Source organism: Vulpes vulpes, chromosome 12, assembly GCF_048418805.1.
Source record: "Vulpes vulpes isolate BD-2025 chromosome 12, VulVul3, whole genome shotgun sequence".
NCBI classification, from domain to species: domain Eukaryota; kingdom Metazoa; phylum Chordata; class Mammalia; order Carnivora; family Canidae; genus Vulpes; species Vulpes vulpes.
In genome coordinates this window covers 176999366-177024997 of record NC_132791.1, presented here as the reverse complement: position 1 = coordinate 177024997, position 25632 = coordinate 176999366, and the positions used below count along the sequence as shown (strand labels likewise).

Below are 25632 nucleotides of genomic sequence, written 5' to 3'. Positions count from 1 at the left end.
AGAGTCTCCTGCAGAGCCTGCAAAGGAAAGCTCTGGAGGGAGATGCCTCCAAGCTTCTCCAATCACACCCCTCTTCGAGCTTCATGTGCTGTTGCCTCTGAGGGCTCTAACTCCGCCAGGTCCTGGCTCTGCCATCATCTTCTGTCACATGCTTCCTGAAGCACCTACTCTGTGCAAGGGCAGTGCAGGCCAGTGGACAAATGTGAACCAAGGCCCAGGCTCGCTAGGCATGTTCAGAGAACTGCTAAAGAATTTGTGGGTCTGAGCCTGGGCCTTAGTGTCAGACCCAACTGGCATGGGGACTCTCCGGGGACCATCCGTCCCCATGGCGGCAAGAGCATGAGCTCTAAACTGCGTGTGGGTTCCTCTGGTAGAATGATGTGGGGGAGACAACTTCATTCTGGATTTCAGATTCAATCGCATGTGAGTAGGGACAAAGCCACCCAGCTCTGAGGTCACCGGGAGGGTCAGGGAGTCTGCCCGGAAGCCCCTGGCACATGCAGAGCAGGCTTCCTCATAGTTCTGTCATCGCAGAGAGCACTGTTCTATTCACAGCACCTCCTGCTTCTGCCTGGCAACTGTGTCTCCCTGTTCTAAATTTAATTCCTCTAGCAGAGCTGGCCCTGAAGATCTCCTTGCCTGACCCCTGGGCCTGCAGGCAGAGGCCTTTATGACCACCTTGGTGGCTTAGGCCTGGTGGCCCTGACAGCACCCTGGGTGAGCCAAGTGGTCGTGACCTGGGGGCGGTGGGGGGCAGGCTGGAGCCCACGCTGGGTGCTGGGTGCGCTGGGCGCTATTCCAGGCTCCTGGGGCTGGTGCCTATCCCCACCCCCAGCGACTTCCACTCCCACCCAGCACACGGCAGCCCTCTGCTGGCTGCAGCGTCCTCGGAATCCACCCGGGTTGCCAGTTCCTCAGGTGGGGGTGGCCTGGGTTTGTCCAGGCTTCCCTGGTAGGACTGGTCTGTCGTTCATGCGCCATCCAGGCAGCTCTCTCAAGCTCTATCTTTCTGGGAGGGGAGGGAACCGGCAGGAACTGCAAGGTGGCTTCCATCCCCACCCTCCACCCAGGACACTTTGGGGGCTTCCTGGGCAGAAGCACCTCACTGAGACCATTCACCTAGCAGCCATTTCACAGTGTTGAGGTTTTTCTAGCATTGTTCGGCTTAGTAGATGCTAAATTCTATAGGTAAATGGTGTCAAGAAATGTGTAACTCAATTCCAGATGGTTCCCCAGAAAGTACACACACAAAGCAAATAAGGCAAAAATAGTCACTTGAATCTTCAGGGGCTGATATTTCAGTGAACAGTGTGCTTGTTCTTTCAGCTCATCAAAGAAGAGTCATCCCCAGTAAGGGGAGAAACCTCCATTGCAGACTTCTCCCCTGGGCTCGGGGGGCAAGGCAATCCACGTGGAGGCAGGGTGTGAGTGAGCTGTGTGTCCAGACGTATGAGGCTAACACTAGATCGGGTGGGGGGGTGGCTTGGGGAGAGCCAATGAGGCTTGCCCCCACACCACCGCTTGGCACAGAGACTGCTCTCACACAGCACAGGGGTAGAAATGTACTGAAGGGGCAAACTGGGCTCAGTCCAGGAGTAGCTTCCAAGAACCAAGTTTGGCTGAGGAGTCCCAGAAGGCAGCCTCTGCCCAGGGCCTGGAAGGCTGATGGGGAGAGGCAGGGAGGGGTCCAGGGGGTGGAGGCAGCAAAGGAGCTCAACAGTGGCTTGTAAGGGTAAGGTGAGATGGGAAGGTCCCATCGGTCTCCCTGCTTTGATCAGGCCAAGGCCACGGGGCAAGGGAGACAAGCCCGCAAGATAGGCTCCTGGGATGGAGTTTAAATGAGAGTTTCCGGGACCCTGAGCCTCCCCCACCCCAACCTTGGGAAGGTGGGAGGGAGGGAGGTGTCCCTGGGCAGAGCACTACAGGCCCCGGCAGAGGTTGAGTCCTGAGCAGATCCTATGGTGTCGGGCGCCCTCTCGTGGGCTTCGGAACAACTGACCAGTGTGCAGGACAACTGGTGGGGCCAGAGATCCTAAGGGTCAGGTAGGCCCAGGGGAGGGCAGATTCTGACTTTGAGCGTAAAAAGCTAGTAATATAATCCATCACACCAGGGAGAAGTAGAATACAAGGAGAAAATCTTCACTTCAAACTGACAACAGCCACTTGAACATGTTCAGAATGCTCTTAGGCCCAGGCCAGGCTCAGTTGGGTAGTCTGTCATGAGGGATGTGGGCTATGGGCAAGGCCTCGGGCACTGGGGTTTTCACCAGCAGATGGGACAGGGACCCTGTCCCTGAAAGCCACTTTCTGTAGCCTAAGCCATACTGGGCCCCTCCCAGGCAGGGGAGGAGGGATGAGAGACAAGGACAAAGGACAGAGAACGTGATGGAGGTGGGGAGGGCAGGCACAGCAGGCCATTCAGTTACTGTCTGCTCACCTCCAGGCTGCTGCAAATGGGGTTCTGGTTTATTTCAGGGGCACAAGGAGACCCTCACTAGGAAAGGCATGTTCCTGTCACCAGGCAGGTGGAGTAGGGCTAAGGGAGCTGAGTCTCTGAGGCCTTGCCTCCCTCCCCGCACCCCTAGCTCCCCGGCAGCAGGGAGGACCAGACCAAGAGGAAGGCAGGTAAGGAGCCCAGCAGTTCTGAGCCAAGGCGGAACTGTCCTGTGACAAGAAGGAAGGTTCTAGAACAGGAGGTTCCGCTGTCTGGAGCGTGTGGGCCAAGTGCTGGGAGCCCCTCATAGCACCTTGCCTGGGTTCATGAGGCCTTGGGGATCCAGCATGGCCTTCAGCTGCCGCATGGTCTCCATGCCCACGGCACCCACCTCCTCCTGGAGTAGCTGCTGCTTGCCCAGCCCAATGCCATGTTCCCCGGTGCACGTCCCATGGAGTGCCAGTGCCCGCCTGGGCGGCAGTGAAGAGATCCTCAGCGGGGTGCTCCTCCCCACCCCCCACCCCACTCCCTGCCAAGGGTCCTGCTCTTACCTGCCCAGCTGTTCTCCAAAGGCCATGACCCTGCGGACCTCCTCGGTGTCCTCTGGGTCCACCAGCAGGATGCAGTGGAAATTGCCGTCGCCCACGTGTCCAACGATGGTTCCTGGGGGCCCAGAGGACAGAGCTGCTGCCCCAGCCCTGGTGTCCTCCGCTTCCCCTCCCCTCCCGCGTTTGGGGGCGTGCAGACCTGTGAGTCCCGAGGCCTTCAGGTCCTCCTTGGTTTGCACCAGGATCTCCGGCAGCCGGGAGATGGGCACACACACGTCGGTGGAATAGCCCTAGGTGGGAGCGGGTCTGTAAGGCTGTCCCCGCTCGCCCCGTCGCCAGCCGGAGGTAAGAAGTCATTGTGGTCAAGGCTAAGAGCAGCTCAGAGGAGGCCTGGCCTCACCCACAGAAACTAGCTGCTCTGCTCTGGGCCCGTTGCCCCTGGACAACCGGACAAATGGCAGGAGGGTGAGTTCCCAGCCCTGCCCGCAGAGGCCCTCCCAGCTCCCACCTTGCAGGGGCCCCGGCGGCCCCTAGCTGCGCAGAGCCCAGTCAGCCTGACCCCTCCCACCTCCTCATCTCCCTCGGGCCACCTCCACGTTCACAGCCCCTAGGAGCGTGCCCAGGCCCCGCTCAGGGCCGGCGCCCCTCCTGAGGGTTCCGCAGACAACCACCTTCCCGCTTAGTGCCTGGGAAGAGCTGGGCAGGGCATGCTGCCCGGTGGGTCTCCGCCTGCTGCTCCAGACAGCGGGGTGGTGGGGCTGGGGGGCCACCTCCGGCTCAGCCCGACTCACCTTGCAGCCGGGCCGCAGGGCCAGGGCCGCGTACCAGGCGCTGTGCCGTGCGGCCCACAGGCGGCGGCGCTCCTCAGCCTCCTTGGCCCAGGAGAAGAGGGAGGCTCCGTTGTGCCCGGCAATCTCCTCTGCAGGGGAGCAGGGTTTGTGGACGCGGGGCCTCACTCTGGCCAGCCTGCGCCCCCCACCCATGGCACCCCAGCACACCTGCCCGCTGTATCTGCTCGGCCAGCGTCTGCTCGGAACCGTGGAACTCGAGGAAGAGGGTGGGCGCCACAGGGCAGTTCAGCTGGCTGTGCCTGTTGCAGGCATCCATCATGACCTCATCCAGAAACTCTGGGGCCAAGGAGAAGGCCGGGGAGGGGAGGCCCAGACTTCAAAGGCTGCCTCTTCCGAGGAGCCCACCTAGACTGCCCAGCCCCCAGCTCACCGATGCGGGCCACGGGCACTGCGGCTTGAAGGATGTGAACGGTGGTGTCTACAGCTGCCTGGACACTGGGAAACGCACAGGTGGCGGCCACCGTGGCCTCAGGGACAGGGTGCAGGCGCAGGGTGGCAGCTGTGATGAGTCCTAGTGTCCCCTCAGAGCCCACAAAGAGCCCCGTGAGGTTGTAGCCTGCAGCGCTCTTCCTGGACCCCGGGGACACAGAAGGTAGGTGAGTGCCCAGCCATGAGACGATGGGTTTCTAGCCATAAGCCTGAGCTGAAAGCCCAGCATGGTCCCCCAGGCCCCCGCCAGGCGGGGACTTGGCCAGCCTGCCATCGAGGCAGGTGTTTCCTTGCATAGCCCAAACTGGCCTGGTGTGGGAAGAACCCCCAAACCTTCAACGTCTCAGCCCCCTCAGAAGCCTGAGGAGGCCTCAGTTCCCGGGGGGTGGAGGGTGCTCACCGGAAGTGACGGCCTAGGCCTGCGGTGTGAAGCAGTCGGCCACCAGGCAGCACCACCTCCAGATTCAGCACGTTGTCACGCATCGTGCCATAGCGCACAGCATTGGTGCCCGAGGCCCCGGTGGCCACCATGCCACAGAGAGAGGCATCTGCGCCTGGGTCTGGAGGGCAGAGTGCAGGCAGAAGGCAGCCTGGGGCAAGTGCCCAGAGATACAGGGGTCCCCTCAAGCCCCCAAAACAGCCCTGCCACCTGGGAGCCCTCAGGGCCCCAGAGAAGGGCCTGAAGTTCTAGCCTACCCACAGGAAACCAGAGGCCACTGTCCCGCAGGTAGGTGTTGAGAGCTTTGCGGGTGACGCCTGGCTCCACCACCACAGAGAAATCTTCTGGATTCAGCTTCAGGATTCGGTCCATATGAGTCAGGTTGATGCAGACACCACCCTGACAGGAAGGGCGCCAAGTTGCTGATTGACCTCTGTCTTTCCAGGGCCAGGCCACATTCCATAGGACCCCATCTAGGGACTGACCTGGTGGCCAGTCTGGAGCCCCCAGGCGGCAGGTAAGGCAGGGTGGAGGCAGCCACAAATGTGACACATGGGAGGGGGCCAGAGCCCAGGCAGGACGGTGGGGGGATGCAGGGGAGGGGGGCGCTGCATACCTGCACTGCACAGACGCCACCTTCAAGCCCCGTGCCAGTGCCAAATGGGATGATGGGCACTCCTTGGCTGTAGCACAGGGCTGCCAACTGGCTGACCTGTTCCACATTCTGGGGCCACACCACGGCGTCTGGAGGTTGGCACCTAGAACCAGACCCTCAGCAATTTCTGGGAGCATGGCACCCTCTAGTCCTGCTCTTGTCTAAGGAGCCCCAAGATATCACAGGGCCTGAGGCTACAGCGGGGGAGGGATGGATGTGCAGGAGAGGTAGAGAATGCCAGAGCCCCCCTAAAACAGATGGGTGGGGGAGAAGACAGTCCAGGACTCTTACTCCCAGCAGCCCAGCCCCCCTGGCTCTGATGGGGGAGGGCCCCCACACCTGTGCATGGACTCATCGTGTCCGTGCTGCTCTCGGTGGGCGGCAGCCGTGGACACGTGAGAGCTCCCCACAACTGCCTTCAGAGCCTCCACAAAGCCTTTGCTGAGCTCACCCTGCAAAGGAAAAACACACTGCCAGTCACTCGGAGGCACCTGTGGCAGGTCCCGGAGTGGGGCAGGGAATGCAGGCACCTCTGTCCTCCCTGTCCCCCACTGACAGCACCGGAGGGCCAGCGCAGCCAGGCCTCGCCACTGGGCCCACTGGAAGCAAACCCACTCTACGAGAATGCCCCTTTCCAAACAGAACCATCGAAGTCAGTGTTTCACTTGGGAAAACACACCACGTGGGTAAAAATAGGAACCAGATTCACTCTACAAAAAAGGAACATCCCAGGATCCCTGGGTGGCGCAGCGGTTTGGCGCCTGCCTTTGGCCCAGGGCGCGATCCTGGAGACCCAGGATCGAATCCCGTATCGGGCTCCCGGTGCATGGAGCCTGCTTCTCTCTCTGCCTGTGTCTCTGCCCCTCTCTCTCTCTCTCTGTGTGTGACTATCATAAATAAATTTAAAAAAAAAAAAAAAAAAGGAACATCCCAGGGTTCCATAACATAGCTAGCCCTGCCTTAGTGGCTTGGAAAGGTTACTTATCTCTGTATTTCCTCCAACACTGTCCCAGGGACACCAGGGAAGACTGAGCTAGAGATAAAGGAAGGACGGGAAGGAAAAGCTCTGTTGCCAGTCAACTGAGGTGCACCCCATCCCCACCATCCTTACCTCCCGGGCATTGTTTCAAATGTGTCTGTACATTTGGGATCCCCAAAGAGGGCGCCCTGGAGCCCACAAGCTTTTGATTTTACACCCCCCCAGCCTCATTTGTAGGCAGCGGGGTGGGGGGGGCCTAGGCCCGCCCATCTCACTCAACAACCCCCACCCCCCCACCCCCGCTTGGCATGGAGTGAGCCCCGTGATCCTCTGCTCAAGGTCACAGGGCACTGGTACAGCAAGAGCCTGCTGGAAACTTGGCATCTGACCCCCCACCCTCCAGTGGGCCTCCCACCTACCTGCGCCCCCCTAGAGCAGTAGCCCCTCCGAGGGAACAGCCCCAAAGTTGCAGCAGCCCGGAGCAGACTGGCCATCTCTCGGCAACAGCCAGAAGGCCACTGAGGCAGGTAGCCAAGTGGCCGCCCCAGTGAATTGACTGGGAGGAGGGTGGGGAGGGCGGGATTGCTTAAGGTCGCACGGCCTTAAGGTGGCCCCACCAGACCTTGCGGAGTCCAGCATGGCAGCAGGCACGCGTCAGTACTTCCGCAGGAGAGGTGAGGCTCACCTCACACACAGGGAAACAGCATAGCAGCCTCTCGCTGGCTTAACGCCCTGTGCTCTGTGGTGGCTTCCCTTGGCCTCTCAAAAGAAGGCAGGCTCCACGCCACGGCCTTAAAGGTCCTGCTGGTTCCTGCTGTCCTCTCCACCTGCCCCACGTCTTTCCAGTCTCCTCTTTATCCTCTAAGTTCCCATTTCCCTTTGGGTTCCTGTATCCCCTGAGCTCCAGGTCAGTTTAGGGCCTTGGCGCACACCCTTCCTCTCTCTTATCCTGCAAGTGTCTGCTTGTCTCACAGAAGAGACTGAGAGCAGGACTCTGAGGTGGAAAGTGCATGGAGGGCAGCCCCGGTGGCGCAGCGGTTTAGCGCCGCCTGCAGCCCAGGGCCTGATCCTGGAGACCCTGGATCGAGTCGCACGTCAGGCTCTCTGTATGATGCCTGCTTCTCCCTCTGCCTGTGTCTCTGCCTCTCTCTCTCTGTCTCTATGAATAAATAAATAAAATCTAAAAAAAAAAAAAAAAAAAAAGGAAAGTGCATGGAGGCAACTTCGGGATGGGATGGAATAGGGTGGTGAGGCAAACCAGGAAAGCTCCCTGGAAGAGGAGAGCTAAGGATGTGCAGTAGTTCACCAGCTCTGTGAAGAGACGACAGTGGTCCCTTCATATCCACCCTCTGGTTGGGTGGATTTCAGATCCATCCTGCAGTGATGTGGCTGCCGCTCTTGAAACTCTTCCAAGCTCCGTTTTCCCTCCACAGCAAATTTGGAGAAGCATGTTGCTAACATTACTAAGATAAAGCTATTCCCAGCTTTGTTTTTCTTCTCAATTGAATCACGAATACAAACTCCTACTTGGGTCCTTCTCCCCAACCACATTTGAATGAATTCACATTTCCATTCTCAGCGTGATGCTTAACTGGCTTGTCTCAAAAAAAAAAAAAAAAAGTCTCAAAAAAAAAAAGTCTCTTTCACAGTTGGTTAGTTCAAATCAACATCCAGTGAAAGTCCACACAATGCATTTGGTTAACATGTCTCATAAATCTCTTTTCATCCCTAGCAGTTTCCCTCCCCCCACCTCACTTTTTTCTATGCTATTTATTTGTTAAAGAAACTGGGTCACTTGTTCTGCAGAATTTTCCACATTCTGTATTTGGATGATTGCATCCATGTGGTATTGTTTAATATCTTCCTGTGGTCTCTGTATTTCATGTAAATTGTTAGATCAAGATGTGGCGCTGTCCAGTACAACTTTCTGTACTAATGGAAGTGTTCTGTATCTGTGCTTCCATTAGCCACATGTAGCTAATGGTACTGGAGGTATCTATGTTTGGAAGAGAGATGCCAGGGAGCATTTGTGGCAAACCCTAAAAGAAGAACCACAATGTAAATCCCTAAGGTTGGGGAGCAGGGTCGTGACATTTCTAACAGAGACTCTATACCATTCAGATAAGTGCCCCTGGCCCACTACTAGGTCCTGGTTACAATGGTGAGTGTGCCCACAAAGACCCACTCACTAAGGCTGATTGGGCTACTGCCATCGCTGAGTGTTCACCCTACTGCATCATTGAATCCCCCACATAGTACCATTCCTCAGGGAGACCAGCCAGCCACTTGGTCACAAGTCAATTACATTAGACCTCTTCCACTCTGAAAGGGAAGAAGTTTGAAATCAACAAAACACATATTATGTGTATGGATTTGCCTCTCCTGCCTCCATGGCCTCAGCCAGCCCTACTGTCTAAAGGCTCACAGAGTATTTGATCCACTAACATTGTATACCTCAGGCGGAACAACCCACTTTTTTTTAGGGGGGGGGTCAAGTCAGCGGCTACTGACCTTATAGAGCAATGGTCTTTGTAAGGTACAACTAAGGCACCAACTTGGAGATGCATCTACTCAACTGTAGTGCCAGAAGAGGAAGATATTTTTATATAACTAACAGATAAGATAAAAGGTGAGTATCGGGATCCCTGGGTGTCGCAGCGGTTTGGCGCCTGCCTTTGGCCCAGGGTGCGATCCTGGAGACCCGGGATCAAATCCCATGTCGGGCTCCCGGTGCATGGAGCCTGCTTCTCCCTCTGCCTATGTCTCTGCCTCTCTCTCTGTGTGTAACTATCATAAATCAATTAAAAAAAAAAAAAAAAGGTGAGTATCAAAATTCTTTTCAACCGTTTTTGTTTTTAAGATTTTATTTATTAATTCATGAGAGACAGAGAGAGAGAGAGAGAGAGAGGTAGAGGGAGAAGTAGGCTCCCTGCAGGGAACCTTATGTGGGACTTGATGATCCCAGAACTCCTGGATCATGCCCTGAGCCAAAGGCAGACATTCAACTGCTGAGCCACCCAGGCATCCCTCAACTTTTTATTTTGAAATAACTTTAGACTTTGAGACAAACTGCAAAAATAGTCCAGGGAATTCCTATATAGTCTTAACTTGTTTTTCACTAGTGTTTACATTATACATAACCATATGTATAGTTGTTAAAACTAGTAAAACATTCATCAATAGAGAATTGGTACATTACTGAACTACAAATTTGATTTCACCAGCTCTTCCACTAATGTCCTCTTGTTTGGGTGGACGGGGGTGTTGTTTGGTCCAGGATCTAATCCATCATCTCATACTACATTTAGTTGTCTTGATTTTTTGTTTCCTACAATCTGTAACAATTCCTTAGTCTTCCCTTGTCTTTCTGACCTTGACATTTTGAGAAGTACTGGTCAGTTACTTTACTGAATGTTCTTCAATTTGGATTGAAGATATTTGATATTTCTTTTTTTTTTTTTTGATATCTTATATTTGATATTTGATTCTGCTATTTCTTATGAGTAGACTGAGGTCATGCGTTTTTGGCAAGAATACCACAGAAGCAATGCACCCTTCTCAATATATATTATATCAGCAGTTTAAGACGTCAATATGTCTTATTAGTAGTGATGTTAACTTTGATCACTTGGTTTGTGGAGGCCGAGAAAATTAAGGCCATTCCACTTTGAGTTCAGCGTTATCACAAGTGCAGCCATCCCAGGCCCCTGTGAATAAGAGCTGAACTTTACCTTACTTCAGTTACAGGAAGAAAACAGCTTGCAGCTTAACATCCTAGAAAGCCCCTATTAGAATGAGACCAGAGCCCAAGCCAAGGGCAGGAAGCCCCTATTAGAATAAGAACAGAGCTCAACGCCCTTGAAAGCCCCATATCAAAATGTAAACAGAACTTGAGAAATTCCTCCACCTCTTCTGAAGATCCCCTAGACCAGCCTATAAAAACTAAGCTGAAACCCACCTGGGGTCCAAGTCCCTGCTCCGCTGTGTCGGGTACACTTGGACCCAAGCTCGAGCTTGTAAATAAACCCTCGTGTGTTTGCATCGGTGTTGGCTCCTAGGTGGTTTCTCGGATTTGCAGTCTTGGGCACAACAGGTTTAGGTCATGTCTGCGGGGTTTCTGCACAGTGAAATTACTATTTTTCTGTTTTTTAAATTAATAAATATATTGGAGTAGATATTGAAGACTGTGCAAATATCCTGTTTCACCTCACTTTCATCTGCTATTAGCATCTAATGGTGGATCTTGCCTGCAATAGTTGTTATTGTGGTATTGTGTGTTCTAATGGTGATTTTCTACTTCTCTTATTCCTTCTATATTATTTAGTTAGAATTATTCTCTAGGGAAGAGCCATCCCTTCTGCCTTATTTATTTATTTACTTAGTCAATTATCTATATATTACCAATATGGATTCATGAATATTTATTTTATTCTATAGGTTATAATTTTTTTAAAAGATTTTATTTATTTATTCATGATAATCACACACAGAGAGAGAAAGAGGCAGAGACACTGGCAGAGGGAGAAGCAGGCTCCATGCAGGGAGCCCGATGTGGGACCCAATCCCAGGTCTCCAGGATCACGCCCCGGGCCAAAGGCAGGCGCCAAACTGCTATGCCACCCAGGGATCCCAAACAATTCATTTTTTTCTTTTTTTTTTTAGATTTTTTATTCATTTATTCATAGAGATGCAGAGAGAGAGAGAGAGGCAGAGACACAGGCAGAGGGAGAAGCAGGCTCCACGCAGAGAGCCCGCTGCGGGACTCGATCCAGGGTCTCCAGGATCACGCCCTGGGCTGGAGGCGGCGCTAAACCGCTGCGCCACCGGGGCTGCCCTATAGGTTATAATCTAATACCATCATTATTTTGTTGCTCTGTCAGTTCTGGCTCCGGCCACCAAGGCCTCTGTCTATGGGTTTCTCTGCCCTTTAGACTAGTCCGCACCTTTTTTTGAGCACTGTTTTACTTTCTAGTAAAACATGTAGCTCATCTTGTCTTTCCCCTGCTCAGACCAGTAACCAACCAAGTTTCCAAAGCCTCTTTTAGTGGAGAATAGTATTTAGAACTCGAGATTTGTGTGTTAAATGTGCTCCTAAACTCAACAATAAGAAAAGAAAAAACGTGATTAAAAATGGGCAAAAGATCTGAACAGACACTTCACCAAAGAAGACATACAGATGGAACATAAAAAGCACATGAAAAGATCCTCTACATCACCTGTCATCATAGAATTACAAGTTAAAATAAGATGCCACTATGCACCTATTAGAATGACCAAAAATAAATAAATAAATAAATAAATAAATAACGACAACAACAAACCTGACATCAAATGCTGACAAGGACACAGAGTAACAGGAATTCTCATTCACTGCTGGTGGGAATGCAAAATGGTACAGTCACTTTGGAAGACAGTTTGACAGTTTCTTACAAAGCTAAACATAGTCTTACCATATGATCCAGCAATCATGTTCCTAAGTTCTTACCCAACTGAGTTGAAACGTATGTCCCTACAGAAGTCTGCACATGAATGTTTATAGCAGTTTTATTCATAGTCTCCAAAAACTAGAAACAACCAAGATGTCCATCCAAAGGTGAATGGTAAGCCAACCATAACCCATTAATACGAGGAAATACTTGTCAGCTACAAAAAGTCACAAAAAGACACAGAGGAATCTTAAATGCATAGTGCCAAGTAAAAGAAATCAATCTGAAAAAGCCACATGCTGTATGATTCCAACCATGTGACATTCTGGAAAAGATAAAACTAGGGAGGCAGTAAAAAGACCAGTGGTTGCCAGGGATTTGAGCTGTGGGGGATGAATACATGAACTAAAAGAGATTTTTAGGGTGGTAAACTATTCTGTATGATACTGTAATGGTGGATGCATGACATTATACAATGTTCAAAACCTACAGAACTCTATAACACCAAGATGAACCTTACTGCAAACAAATTTTTTAAAAAATCATTTAGGGGGTTAGAAGATCCCAGGAAAGAATACAGGCTGTGATAAGAGAATCCAACTGTATCTTTCTAAATGTATGAAGCAACCTCACTGAAGAGGGTGGGGAAAGAAGTGCTGACCCAAGTAAATTTGGGAATGGGGCATGTAAGACTAAAGGCAAAAGGAACTGCCCATACGTACTATGCTCTAGCCAGTACCACAGGGGCATGAATTAACCATTCAGATATAACCATACATATATATGGGATTGATCAAATCAATTAATAAACAGGGAGAAGAGACAAGTTCCTCATGCAGAAGAATTCCAAATAAGTTCTGTAGATACTCTACCCTAAGATAGGGAGCATAACTTCCCACTCCAAAAATGGGGGCCGTTCATAGTGACTTCCTTCCAAAGACTGCAGTATGAGAAGGGGAAAGAAAAAGAGTCACTTTGCAGTGGAGAGATCTGACAAACACACTTTGGCCAAGGTCAACATCAACAGCCAAAGATCATGTTGGTAACATGTACCTGTGCTGGGTTCAAGAGTATCCTCCCACAATTCCTTCCCAAGACCTCAGAATTTGACCTTATTTGGAAATTGGGTCATTGAGGCTGTAATTAGTTAAGATGGGGTGATTCTGGAGTAGGTTTGGCCCTTAATCCAATATGACTGATGTCCTTGTAAGGAAAAGAGAAGAGGCATAGGGTTAAGAGCTGAGAATGTCATGGGACAGTGGAGGGAGGAATTGACAGTGCTGCAACAGGAACCAGGGAAGCTAGGGAAACTGGTGGAAGCTAGAGAGAAGCAAGGAAGGATTTTTCCATAGGTTTCAGATGTGCCATGGCCTTGCCAACACCTTGATTTCAGACTTCCAGTTTCCAGAACCATGAAAGAACAAATTCATGTTGTCTTAAGCCAGTTAGCAGTACTTTGTTATGACAGCCCTAGGAAATTGATATAGTACCCTTGACGTGATATGATGAAAATGGTCCTTTACCTCTGAGCTCTTCTTCCTCAGAACTCGTAACTCCTGCCTAATGAGGAGAAAAAAAACACCAAACAAATGCCAATAGAGGAACATCCTATGAAATGGCTGACTAAAACTCCTCAAAACTCTCAAAGTCATCAAAAACGAGAAAAATCAGAGAAACAGTCACAGCCAAGAAGGGCCTATCCCTTAGTCCATCAGAGCTCCTGAATCCATTAACAACAACATGTATTTCTCATAGCTCTGGAGGCCAGGAAGTCCGAGCTTTAGTCTTTCTATTTGTAAACAGAGGTATTTGGACCAATAGACACCTTGATCCATTCTGTTTCTGGATCTACTCATGAAAAATGAGAATCTTTGGGCAGCCCCAGTGGCGCAGTGGTTTGGTGCCACCTGAGGCCCAGGGCCTGATCCTGAAGACCCGGGATCGAGTCCCACGTCGGGCTCCCTGCATGGAGCCTGCTTCTCCCTCTGCCTCTCGCTCGCTCGCTCGCTCTGTGTCTCTCATGAGTAAATAAAATAAAATCTTTTTTTTTTAAAAAAAAAAGAATCTTTGATTCAGCTGCCTGATTTTGTAATAATACTTGGCCCAAAAGTACTCATACCCATGTCTTTTTAAAAATTTTTTAAAGATTTTATTTACTTGAGAGCTTGAGAGTAAGGGAGAGAAAGAGATCATGAGCAGGAAGGAGGGGCAGAGGGAGAAGTAGACTCCCTGCTGAGCAGGGAACCTGATGCAGGACTCAATCCCAAGACCCAAGGATCATGACTGGAACTAAGGGCAGATGCTTAACAGAGCGAGCCACGGAGGCACCCCTGCCCATGTCTTTCTGACCGATATGAAATTATCTCTAAAAAAATAATGCATCCAATACTAACACATTCAGAATTACAATGGCTTTTTGCAGACCCAGGATCTGGCCAGGAGGAGAAACAGGCTGAAGGGGCAGCTCTCTCTTCTGGCATGGGTGCCACATGTTCCCCTCAGGTGCACAGCATTAAAGTTGGGTGGTGCTGGTAGCTACCCACCCAGGTAAGATGCAGGCTGCATAGGCAGTACCTGGTACCCTCAGGTGACTAGGACTACAAAATTGTATGGTCCTGGTCATGGTTGCATTTTAAGCATCATAAGTTCCTGCTCCTGTCATCCTTTCATTACTCATCTATCCCAAGCATACTACTGGAAAGACAGAGATAAATGAAACAGTCCTCATATACCTGAGGGATCCTTGGATGAACCCTTTCTAAGTCATTGGCCATGTGAGAATCCTTCACTCATCAGGGAGAAAGATAACTTGTGAGCTGCTCAGTAAGATAACTGGATTTTGCAAGGTTCAAGCTGTCTGCTGATGTTTAATTTATGTTTAAAATGAAGGAACAAGGGCGCCTGGGTGGCCCAGTTGGTTTAGCATCTGCCTTTGGCTCAGATCTTGATCCCAAGGTCCTGGGATCGAGTCTTGCAACTCATCGGGCTCCCTGCTCAATAGGGAGTCTGCTTCTCCCTCTATCCCTCCTCCCTTGCCTGTGATCTCTCTCTCATAAATAAATAAAATATTTTTAAAAATAATAAAATGAAGGAACAAAAGCATAAGGTATTCACTTTGCTCGGATTTGGGAGAATTTTTTGCAAGCTTCCTACTTTGTAATTTTGCCATGAGAAAAATAGATTAAAGGCCATTTCTCAGAGCCCCCAGATGAGGAAGGAAAAGCTGTGGTCAGGTATCTTTCCTTTTCATCATCTCAGGTATGAAAGAGGGAGGCAGGTTGACTTGCTGGGAGGAATGGAAACCAGATGGAGTGGTGTTGTCAAACACTGGTAATAACCAAGGGCATCTGCCAGTAGGGGGGCCTGATTTATAGTTTTGGAATTATGATTATGGAGGTAATTACCTGATTGTGGAGTCTTTTTTTTTTTTTTTTTTTTTGTGGAGTCTTTTTAAAATTAATTTATTGAACAGAGAGAGCACAAGCAGGGGGAACAGGAGAGGGAGAAGCAGGCTCCCCACGGAGCAGGGAGACCAGTGCAGGGCTCATCTGAACCCTGGGACCATGACCCTAGCCGACTGGGTCACTCAGGCTTCCCTGATTGCGAGTTTTGTCTCAAACCTCACTGCTCAGTAAAGCCTTCTCTAGCCACTCTGTTCCAAAACATACCCCGCGACAACACTCCTGATATGTCCTCCTTGGTGGTGAATGTCACCTGACACGCTGCATATTTTACCTTTTGTTTATAACCAGTCCCTCAACTGGAATGTAAGCTCACAGGGGAGGGAGCTTTGTGCGCTGCTGCTCACAGCTCTGCGTTCACTGGTGCTTGATAAACCTTGATTGCAGGAATGCTGAATCAAGGGGTAGAAAATAAAGACACTGTGTGGAAAAACCTGAACCTGTCACTCAATACTTTAGAAAAAGAATGATTTTAAGACCTGGCAAGGAATAGGAAATCACTATTAATATTTGGTCAAAAATTCTTTGTAAACATTGACCACCTCAGGTTCAGAGTCCAGATGAAGGAAAAGAAAGTTCATAATTAGGGGCACCCAGGCTAGGTTGGTTAAGTGTCTGCCTTAGGCTCAGGTCATGATCCCAGGGCCTGGGAATCCCCTGGCATAGAGCTCCCTGCTCAGCAAGGAGTCTGCCTCTTTGCGCCTTTCCCTGAACTTGTGCTCTTTCTCTCTCTCTCTCTCTCAAAAAAAATAAATAAAATAAAATAAAATCTTAAAAAAAAAAAAGGAAAGTTGATAATTAAAATTTAACATGATTAGGAAAATCCAAATGTAGAAATTCTTCAGAATAAACAACACTGTTTTCAACATATAAATGGCAAAGAAAAGAAATGATATGGAAGAGGAACCTACATAATAAAAGACATAGATCACAGGATGTGGACTCATTTGGATCTTGAGTTATAGAAATTTGAAGAAATATACTATGTTTGGGGCACCTGGGTGGCTCAGTTTGTTAAGCATCTGCCTTTGGCTCAGGTCATGATCCTGGCGTCCTAGGATCAAGCCTCCCATGGGGCTCCCTGCTCAGGGGCAGCCTGCTTCTCCCTCTCTCTCTCTCTACCTGCTGCTCTCCATGCTTGTGTTCTCTCTCTCAAATAAACAAATAAAATCTTTAAATATATATATGTGTATATATATACATATATGATGTTTATGGAAAGAATTTGGAAATATGAACACCAACTGGAATGTAAGCTCACAAGGGGAGGGAGTTTTGTCAAATATTGGATATTTGACTGCTACCAAGGAAACAATGTTAATTTTTTTAGGTGTCATAATGGCACACAAAGATTATGCTATAAATGTAGTCTGCAGACTCCTGGGGTTCCCAAGATACAGGAAATCCAAGAGGTCAAGATTATTTTGATAAATAATATTTAGACATTACCTTCCTGTTTCATTGAACTGACACTTGCATTGACGGTGCAGATGCAGTTTGGAGGAGAGGGGGGACCTCCTGGTACCACAGCAGGATTCCAGATAGTGGCACCCAGCTGATGTAGTTGTCATTGCATTCTGTACTCTCACACAATTATAGAGAAGAAATGTTCATTTCACTTCAGAATGGCCTTGATGGAGCAGTTAAAATTATTAATTGTATTAAGTCTTAACTTTTGAGCATACTTTTAATACTCTGATGAAAAAAGGAAGAACACATAAGTGCTTCTGCCACACACAGGAGCATGATGGTTGTCTCCAGGAAAATCACTTGTGCAACTGTTTGAGTTATGAGCTGAACTAGCTGCTTTGCTCATGGAACACCATTTTTATTTGATTGGCTGACAGTCAAATGAAGGCTGGGTGTTTGGCAAACATTTTCTCAAAAATGAATGAAGTGAGCTGACACTTCAAGAAAAAGAACTGACTATATTTGTCGCCCAATGATAAAATGAGCTTTCAAGTGAAAATCAGAATTTTGGCAAAAACTTGTATCTGCTTCCCAATACTTAAAGCTCTTTTGATGAGACCAGTGGTGATATTATTGTGGTCCTTTCATACTATGTAATAAAATGTATTAACACTTAAAAGATCTTCATGACTCAGTGAGCCAGCTATTTTTCAAATGACCTTGGCATGATGTTACAAAATCATGCCCGGATAAATGATCCACTCAAAGTGCAAGAGGAAAGGGCGCCTGGGTGACTCAGTGGCTTAAGCAGCTGCCTTTGGCTCAGGTCATGATCTCAGGGTCCTGTGATTGAGCCCCGTAATGGGCTCCTTGCTCAGCAAGAAGTCTGCTTCTCCCTCTCCCTCTCCCTTATGCACTGCTCATGCACACATGCTCTCTCCCTTAAATAAATAAATAAATAAATAAATAAATAAATAAATAAATAAAATCTTTTTTTTTTAAAAGTGCAAGAAAGACCAATGGATTTTAATATAACAAAGTACAAAAGTTAATTGATAAGGTCACATGTTGTGATAGATGATCTCTGCCCGATGGTGATGTCATTTGAGCAAGTTAACAAAAATGAAAACTTTTTTTGTTAATGTCTATAAACAATCCACACTATTATTTATGTGCTCTACTTGAAATAGGTTACCATTATTACAATTAAAGTCCCTTTACATTCTATGGCAGTGCCATCCAAGCAAGCACCTAATATTGGTGCTAGGGTCTATTGGAACAGAAATAGATATTACAGCACATTTAGAAGGAGATCTAGCAAGCTGTAGGATATACCAGGTAGTTGACTGAGAAGACGACACTCAGTGAAACTTCAGTAGAAAGTCAAAAACTTAAAAGCAACATTTAAGATTTCCTTTTATTTTTCAAGTAATCTCTACACCCAACGTGGGACTTGAACACACAACCCTGAGGTCAAGAGTCACATGCTCTACAGACTGAGCCAGCCCGGTGCCCCTAAAAGCAACGTTTAAATAAAAATATGCAATGTATTTTCCAAAATCATTCTCTACACTCGTCTTCATTCCTAAGAGGAAATTAATTGAAAATAATGTGGTTTTCAATTTTTCAAGATCTTCAGAAACAGTCCACACACACAGTATTCTGTGTTGTTAGGCATAAGGTGGTAGGAGAATTTATTTTGTGTGTGCATATGGGGAGTGGGGGTTCTTCCCTCCTTTTGTACATTCCAGTAGTCTTTTCAAAATATGCATATTTTTTGCAAAAATAGTATAATACTCTACATTGTCTTATGTGGTCTAAATTTTTTATTTCTCAATGTATTAGACACCTCTCCCATGTGGTTAGTATACATAACTATTTTCATTGCCTCTCCAAATTCTACTTATATATCACCTCAATTGCTTTTGCTTATATCTATTGAACTATTCTTAGCTTGTTTCCAATGTTTTACAAATGTAAGCTGCAATGTTAGGACATTCTTGTATATGCACCTTTGTACACAATTAAGGGTTATGATAATTTAAAATTTTTTTAACTTGATTTGACAAGACCTTCAGAAAGAAGGTCTTATCAGAATCATACAAAAATGTTTTTCCAAATTATTCCAACCCTGCCTATCATTATTGTTTTAAATATTGGCCAATCTTATAGATCAATGGATACTACATACATTATAATACTGATTTTTAATAAAGAGAGGCATTTTTGATACTTTATTGTTCCATGTGCTTCCTTTTTAAATTGGCCATTCATACCCTTATTTTTCTGATTGGGGTTCAATTAACTTGCAAAAGTTTATAAATTAGGGGCACCTGGGTAGCTCGGTCAGTTAAGTGGCTGATTTCAGCTCGGGTTATATGGCTGATTTCAGCTCAGCCAGTTTTGTTTTTTTTTTTAAATATTTATTTATTCATGAAAGACACAGACTGAGAGAGAGAGAGGCAGAGACATAGGCAGAGGGAGAAGCAGGCTCCTCACAGGGTCAGCTCAGTCAGTTAAGTGGCTCTTGATTTCAGCTCGGGTTATGATCTCAGGTCATGAGATTGAGCTGCATGTCTAACTCCGCACACAGCGGAGTCAGCTTGAGATGCTCTCTCTCCCTCTCCGTTTGTCCCTCCCCCCCTCCTCGCTCTTGCTTATGGTCTCTCTCTAAAATAAATAAATAAAATATTTTTTAAAATGTTTATAAATTAAATTCCTTATTCTTTCATACATGTACCATATATATTTCCCCAATTTATTTGTCTTTAACTTTGCTTATAGCAATTTTTTTTCAGAATTTAATTTTCTCTAGGAGCACCTGGCTGTCTCAGTCTATAGAGTATGCAACTCTTGATCTTGGAGTCATGGGTTCAAGCCCCACATTGGGTGTAGAGATTACTGGGGGAAAAAAGACTTTAATTTTCTCTGTATTTGAATTTATCAATTATTTCCTTACGATTTCCTTTGATGTCATACCTCCTCACCCAAAGAATATAAAAAACATTCCCTTACTATTTATTTATTTATTTATTTATTTATTTATTTATTTATTTATTTATGTAATCTCTAAATCTCTTGTTGTGGATTCAAGATTTAAATTTTATTTTTTTTAAGTTTATTCATTTATTTGAAAGAGAGTGTGAGTAGGTGGAGGGGCAGAGGAAGATGGAGAATCTTCAAGCAGACTCTCCACTGAGTGTGGAGCCTGACGTGGGGCTTGGAACCAGGATTCTGAGATCATGACCTGAGCTGAAACCAAGAGTCAACCAACTGAACTACTCAAATACCCCTCAAGAGTTAAATTTTAAAGTGGAGCAACCCCTATCAAAATACCACCAGCATTTTTCTTTCTTATTTATTTTAGAGATATGGGGGAGGGCCAGGGGGAGAGGGAGGAAACTCCAGCAGAATCTCCACTGAGCACAGAGCCCAACACAGGGCTTGATCTCAAGACCATGAGACCATGACCTGAGCCGAAGTCAAAAGTCAGAGGCTTAACCAACTGAGCCACCCAGGCACCCTACCTCCAGCATTTTTCACAGAGCTAGAACAAACAATCCTAAAATTTGTATTGACCCACAAAAGACCCTGAATAGCCAAAGCAATCCTGAAAAAGCAAAGCAAAGCTGGAGACATCATAATTCCAGACTTCAAGCTATATTACAAAGCTATAATCATCAAGACAGTGTGGTACCAGCACACAAACAGAATAGAAAACCCAGAAGTGGACCCACAACTATATGGTCAACTAATCTTTGACAAAGCATGAGAGAATACCCAACAGAAAAGAGACAGTTTCTTCAACACATGGTGTTGGTAAAACTAGACAGCAACATGCAGAAGAATGAAACTGGACCATTTTCTTACAACATATACAAAAATAAATTCATAATGGACAAAAGACCTAAATGTGAGACAGGAAACAATCAAAATCCTAGAGGAGAACATAGGCAGTAACCTCTTTGACATTAGCCATTCCAATTTCTTACTAGACACATCTCCAGGAGCAAGGGAAACAAAAGTAAAAATGAACTATTGAGACTTTATCAAGATAAAAATCTTCTATACAGTAAAGAAAACAATCAATAAAACTAAAGGGCAGCCTATGGAATGGGAGAAGATAGTTGCAAATGACAGATCTGATATAGGGGTAGTATCCAAAATCTATAAAGAACTAATCAGAGGTACCTGGGTGGCTCAGTCGGCTGGGCATCTGCCTTTGGCTCAGGTCATGATCTCCAGGTCCTGGAATCAAGCCCCATGTCGGGCTCTTTGCTCAGCAGGGAGTCTGCTTCTCCCCACCACTTTTGCTCTGTCTCTCTCAATATTTCTCAGATAAATAAACAAAATCTTTTTTAAAAAAAGCATCAAAGTACCCCCAAAACAAATAATCCAGTTAAGAAATAGACATTTCTCCAAAAAAGACATCCAGACAGCCAACAGCCACATGAAAAGATGCTCAACACCACTCCTTATCAGGGAAAATACAAGACAAAACCACAATGAGATACCATCTCACACCTGTCAGAATGGCTAAAATTCACAACACAAGAAACAACAGGTCTTGGTGAGGATGTGGAGAAAGGGGAACCCTCTTACTCTGTTGGTAGGAATGCAGGCTGGTGCAGCCACTCTGGAAAACAGTGCGGAGGTTCCTCAAAAAGTTAACATTAGAACTACCCTAGGACACAGCAATTGTACTACTGGGTATTTACCCAAAGGATACAAAAATACTGATTCTAGGGACCCCTGGGTGGCTCAGCGGTTTGGTGCCTGCCTTTGGCCCAGGGCGCTATCCTGGAGTCCCGGGATGGAGTCCCGCGTCGGGCTCCCGGCATGGGGCCTGCTTCTCCCTCTGCCTGTGTCTCTGCCTCTCTCTCTCTCTCTCTGTGTCTATCATAAATAAATAAATAAATAAATCTTTTAAAAAAATACTGATTCTAAGGGGGCACATACACGGCAATGTTTATGGCAGCATCATCAACAATAGCCAAATTATGAAAAGAGCTGAAATGCCCATTAACTGATGAATCAATAAAGAAGACAGATACACACACACACACACACACACACATATGTATATACACACACCACCACACCTATGTCTACACATATATATGGAATATATATATGTGGAATATTAGCCATAAAAAAGAATAAAATCTTGCCATTTGCAACAATGTGGATGGAGCAGAGTGTATTATGCTAAGCAAAATCAATCAGAGAAAGACAAATACTATATGATTTCACTCCTGTGGAATTTAAGAAACACAACAGATGAACATAATAAGGGAAGGAAGAGGGGAAATAAGGAGAGGCAAACCATAAGAGACTATTAATTATAGAGAACAAATTGAGGGTTACTGGAGGGGAGATGGATGAGGGCTGAGCTACATGGGGTGATGGGCATTAAGAAGGGCACTTGTGATGAGCACTGGATATTGTATACAAGTGATGAATCACTAAATTCTATTCCTGAAACTAACATTACATGTTAACTAACTAGAATTTAAACAAAAACATGAAACAAATAAATAAATCTTGAGGGACGCCTAGGGGGCTCAGCGGTTAAGTGTCCGCCTTCGGCTCAGGCACTGATTCTGAAGTCCCGGGATCGAGTCCTGCATTGGGCTCCCTACATGGAGCCTGCTTCTCCCTCTGTCTGTGTCTCTGTCTCTCTCTCTGTCTATTTTTCATGAATAAATAAATAAAATCTTTAAATCAATCAACCAATCAATCTTGAATCAAGCTTACACTTAGTTGTTTTAATGTACAGTCTTGGGAATCTAACATTTTTTCCTTTGAATTGTTACTTAGTAGCCCAAGAATGATTATGGAATACTCCAGTCTTTCACTAGTGCTGTGAAAACAGACACTGAAGTAATATATACTCCTGAGCCTTTTTGTTCCTGGGGCCAGTACTAAAAAGTATTCATTATTTTGTGTAATACATTTTTTAAAAAATTTATTTATTTATTCATAATAGACAGAGAGAGAGGCAGAGATACAGGCAGAGGCAGAAGCAGGCTCCATGCCGGGAGCCCCTTGTGGGACTCAATCCCGGGACTCCAGGACTCGATCCAGGGACTCCAGGATTGCGCCCTGGGCCAAAGGCAGGCACTAAACCGCTGAGCCACCCAGGGATCCCCTATTTTTGTGTAATACATTTTTATGTCTAATAGCTCTTAGTCTCTCTTTAAAAAAAAAAATGTCCTGAGTAGTCTGTTTTTCTTTCTGAAGTATGGAATTATTCCATAAAACAAAACAAAACAAAAAAATAACTGGAAAAGTGTAATTAGTAAGTAACAAAACTCTTAGTAATTTATAGTTATGCATCCATCACTTCAATCCAGTATATTATTTTTTAAAAATTCTGATAAAATATACATGAAATGTGCCATTTTAACCATTTTAAGCACATAATTTAGTAGCATTAAGCATATTTACAATGTTGTACAGCCCCCAGCACTATCTTTTTTAAAAATATTATTTATCTATTTATTGAGAGAGAGAGTGTGTGAGCAGGGGGGAGGGAGGGGACAGGGAGAGAGAGAATCTCAAGCAGGCTCTGTGCCACCAAGTACGACCCTGAGATCATGACCTCAGCAGAAATCAAGAATCAGGTGTTCAACAGATGGAGTCACCCATGGGCCCCTAGCACTCTCTTTTCAGAACCTTTTCTTGTCCCTCAAGGTAATCTCTATTCTACTTTCTCTATGATTTTGCCTATTCTAGATACTTCTTGTAAGTGGTACTACACAATACTGGCTTAGTTCACTTAGCATATCTACACTGTTTATCCACATTGCAGCATATCTCAGAACTTCATTCATTTTTGGCTGAACAATATGCCATTATATGTATATACAACATTTATTTATCCATTCTTTTTTTAAATTTTTATTTATTTATGATAGTCACACACACACACACACACAGAGAGAGAGGCAGAGACGCAGGCAGAGGGAGAAGCAGGCTCCATGCACCGGGAGCCCGACGTGGGATTCGATCCCGGGTCTCCAGGATCGTGCCCTGGGCCAAAGGCAGGCGCCAAACCGCTGCACCACCCAGGGATCCCTATTTATCCATTCTTTTGTTGATGGGTACTCGGGATCTTTCTACCATTTGGCTATTGTGAATAATGCCTCTATGATCATCGATCATAGATGTACAAGTACCTTTTTGAGACTATATATTGTTTTGATTAAAAGCTAGTTGCTACCACTACACACCTGTTAGAATGGCCAAAAGCCACAACATGGACGATACCAAATGCTGGCAAGGATGTGGAGCAGCAGGAAACCTCATTCACTGCTGATGGGAATGCAAAATGGCATGGCCACTTTGAAAGACACTTTGGCAGTTTCTTACTAGATGAAACAAACTCCTTCCATGTGAGCTAGCAATTATACTCCTTAGTGCTTTCCCAAGTAGGTTACTTTATGTCCACACAAAACCCTGCACATGAGTTTATAGTAGCTTTATTCATAATTGCCAAAACTTGGAAGCAGCCACTCAATAGATGAAGGGATAAATAAATGGTAGTACAACCATATAACAGATCGTTATTCAGTGGTGAAAAGAAATGGGCTATTGGGGCACCTGGCTGTCTCAGTCAGTGGAGCATGCAATTCTTGATCTCAGGGTTGTGAGTTCAAGGCCCATGCTGGCTGTAGAGATTACTTAAAAATCAAAAAACAAAATCTTAAAAAAGAAACCAGCTATCAAGGCATGAAAAAAATATACAGAAACCTCTAATACATATTTCTAAGTGAAAGAATCTTATCTGAAAAGGCTACATTCTACCTGATTCCAACTATGCTAAACTATGCACATGTAAAGATCAGTGTTTTCCAGGGGCTCAGGGAGAGGGAGGAAGCAGCACAGGGGATGAAAAACTATTCTGTATGATACTATAGTGATGGATACGTGTCATTATATATTATACATTGTATATATACATATCAAAATCCATAGAATGTACAGCACCAAGAGTGAATCCTAATGTAAACTATAGACTCTGGGTGATGTGTCAATGTACATTTCATTGTAACAAATTAACTACTGTGGTAGGGGATGTTGATAGTGGAGGAGACTGCATGTGCAGGGGCAAATGGTGTACGGAAATTCTCTGTACTTTCTTCTCAAATTTTGCTGTGAACATAAAACTGCCCTAAGGAAAAAAAAAAAAAAAAGACAAAAGCAGCTAGTTGTAGTGTGTGATATCTTTGTGGCCAATTTTATTTTTTTAAGATTTTATTTTTAAGTACTCTATACCCAGCATGGGGCTCGAATCCATGATCCTAAAATTGAGAGTTACATGCTCCATGGACTGAGCCAGCCAAGCTCCCCTGGTCAATTTTATTAAAAAAACAAACAAACAAAAAAACCCATAAAGGTATGAACTTAATGATGGCTGTCTTTGAAGAATTAGAGATGACTTTTTTTTATACATTTAAACAATTTTACATACAGTTATCATAGATTACCTGTGTTATTTTTAAAAGCCGGGTTTTTGTATTTAGGGGGAGGAGGTGGTTGTAATTCATAACCCTTTCTGGGGTAAACGAACAGTTCAGTCGCGGGATTATCGCCTCCGCCAGGGATTATTTTGCTCAGCCTCACGCGACCGGCGCCACTAGGCGAAGACTTTCCTGAGAGTCCCTACAGCAAGAACACACCCCCGCCGCCGCCAAGACTTATGGGAAATGTAGTCCTGAAGTCCCGTAAGCCACCCCTCAGAGGACCCTGGGACGGCGAGCGGCCCTTGCATCTGCGCATGTGCAATGCTGCGAGCGCGCCGGTGGCTGCCCTTCCCCCACCTCCTGCCGCGAGTGGGTGACAGGGCCCCGGTCTCCGCGCGTCTTCACCGACACGCGCCGTGACCCGGCCTGGCACTGAGCCACAAGTGGAGGCTGTGCCCCTCCAGGTATGAGGGGGCCCGCCACGCTGCTCCGCGGGGCCTGGGGGCCGCGGGGAAGGAGATGAGGGATGGGC

At 46.5% G+C, this 25632-nt stretch overlaps 2 protein-coding genes across 8 annotated transcripts in view; one reads left to right on the top strand and one right to left on the bottom strand.

Annotated features, from left to right (window-relative positions):
• Nucleotides 1-1257: 1257 nt before the first annotated feature.
• LDHD (lactate dehydrogenase D) overlaps nt 1258-25632 on the bottom strand; it is a 24964-nt gene continuing 589 nt past the window's right edge. The window contains exons 1-12 of one of the 4 annotated variants that reach the window (XR_011996120.1): nt 6755-6878; nt 6344-6389; nt 5696-5810; nt 5318-5459; nt 4959-5100; nt 4663-4822; nt 4204-4403; nt 3981-4109; nt 3774-3901; nt 3182-3420; nt 2986-3097; nt 1258-2904 (exon numbers count right to left, since the gene is read on the bottom strand). Coding sequence is in view for 3 of the 4 variants with exons in the window: in XM_072731517.1 (XP_072587618.1) it covers nt 2739-2904; nt 2986-3097; nt 3182-3272; nt 3774-3901; nt 3981-4109; nt 4204-4403; nt 4663-4822; nt 4959-5100; nt 5318-5459; nt 5696-5810; nt 6344-6389; nt 6755-6829 (1506 nt within the window). In the remaining variant the exon portion in view is untranslated. Of the gene's footprint in view, nt 2905-2985; nt 3098-3181; nt 3421-3773; nt 3902-3980; nt 4110-4203; nt 4404-4662; nt 4823-4958; nt 5101-5317; nt 5460-5695; nt 5811-6343; nt 6390-6754; nt 6994-25632 lie in introns of those variants that run through there. The other 3 variants (XM_072731517.1, XM_025993048.2, XM_025993049.2) reach the window with 3 other exon arrangements.
• The window catches only part of ZFP1 (ZFP1 zinc finger protein), a 27470-nt gene continuing 27107 nt past the window's right edge, over nt 25270-25632 (top strand). Inside the window, exon 1 of one of the 4 annotated variants that reach the window (XM_025993051.2) lies at nt 25270-25564. The gene's annotated coding sequence lies outside the window, so the exon portion shown is untranslated. The remainder of the gene's footprint in view (nt 25565-25632) is intronic. The other 3 variants (XM_025993052.2, XM_025993054.2, XM_072731518.1) reach the window with 3 other exon arrangements.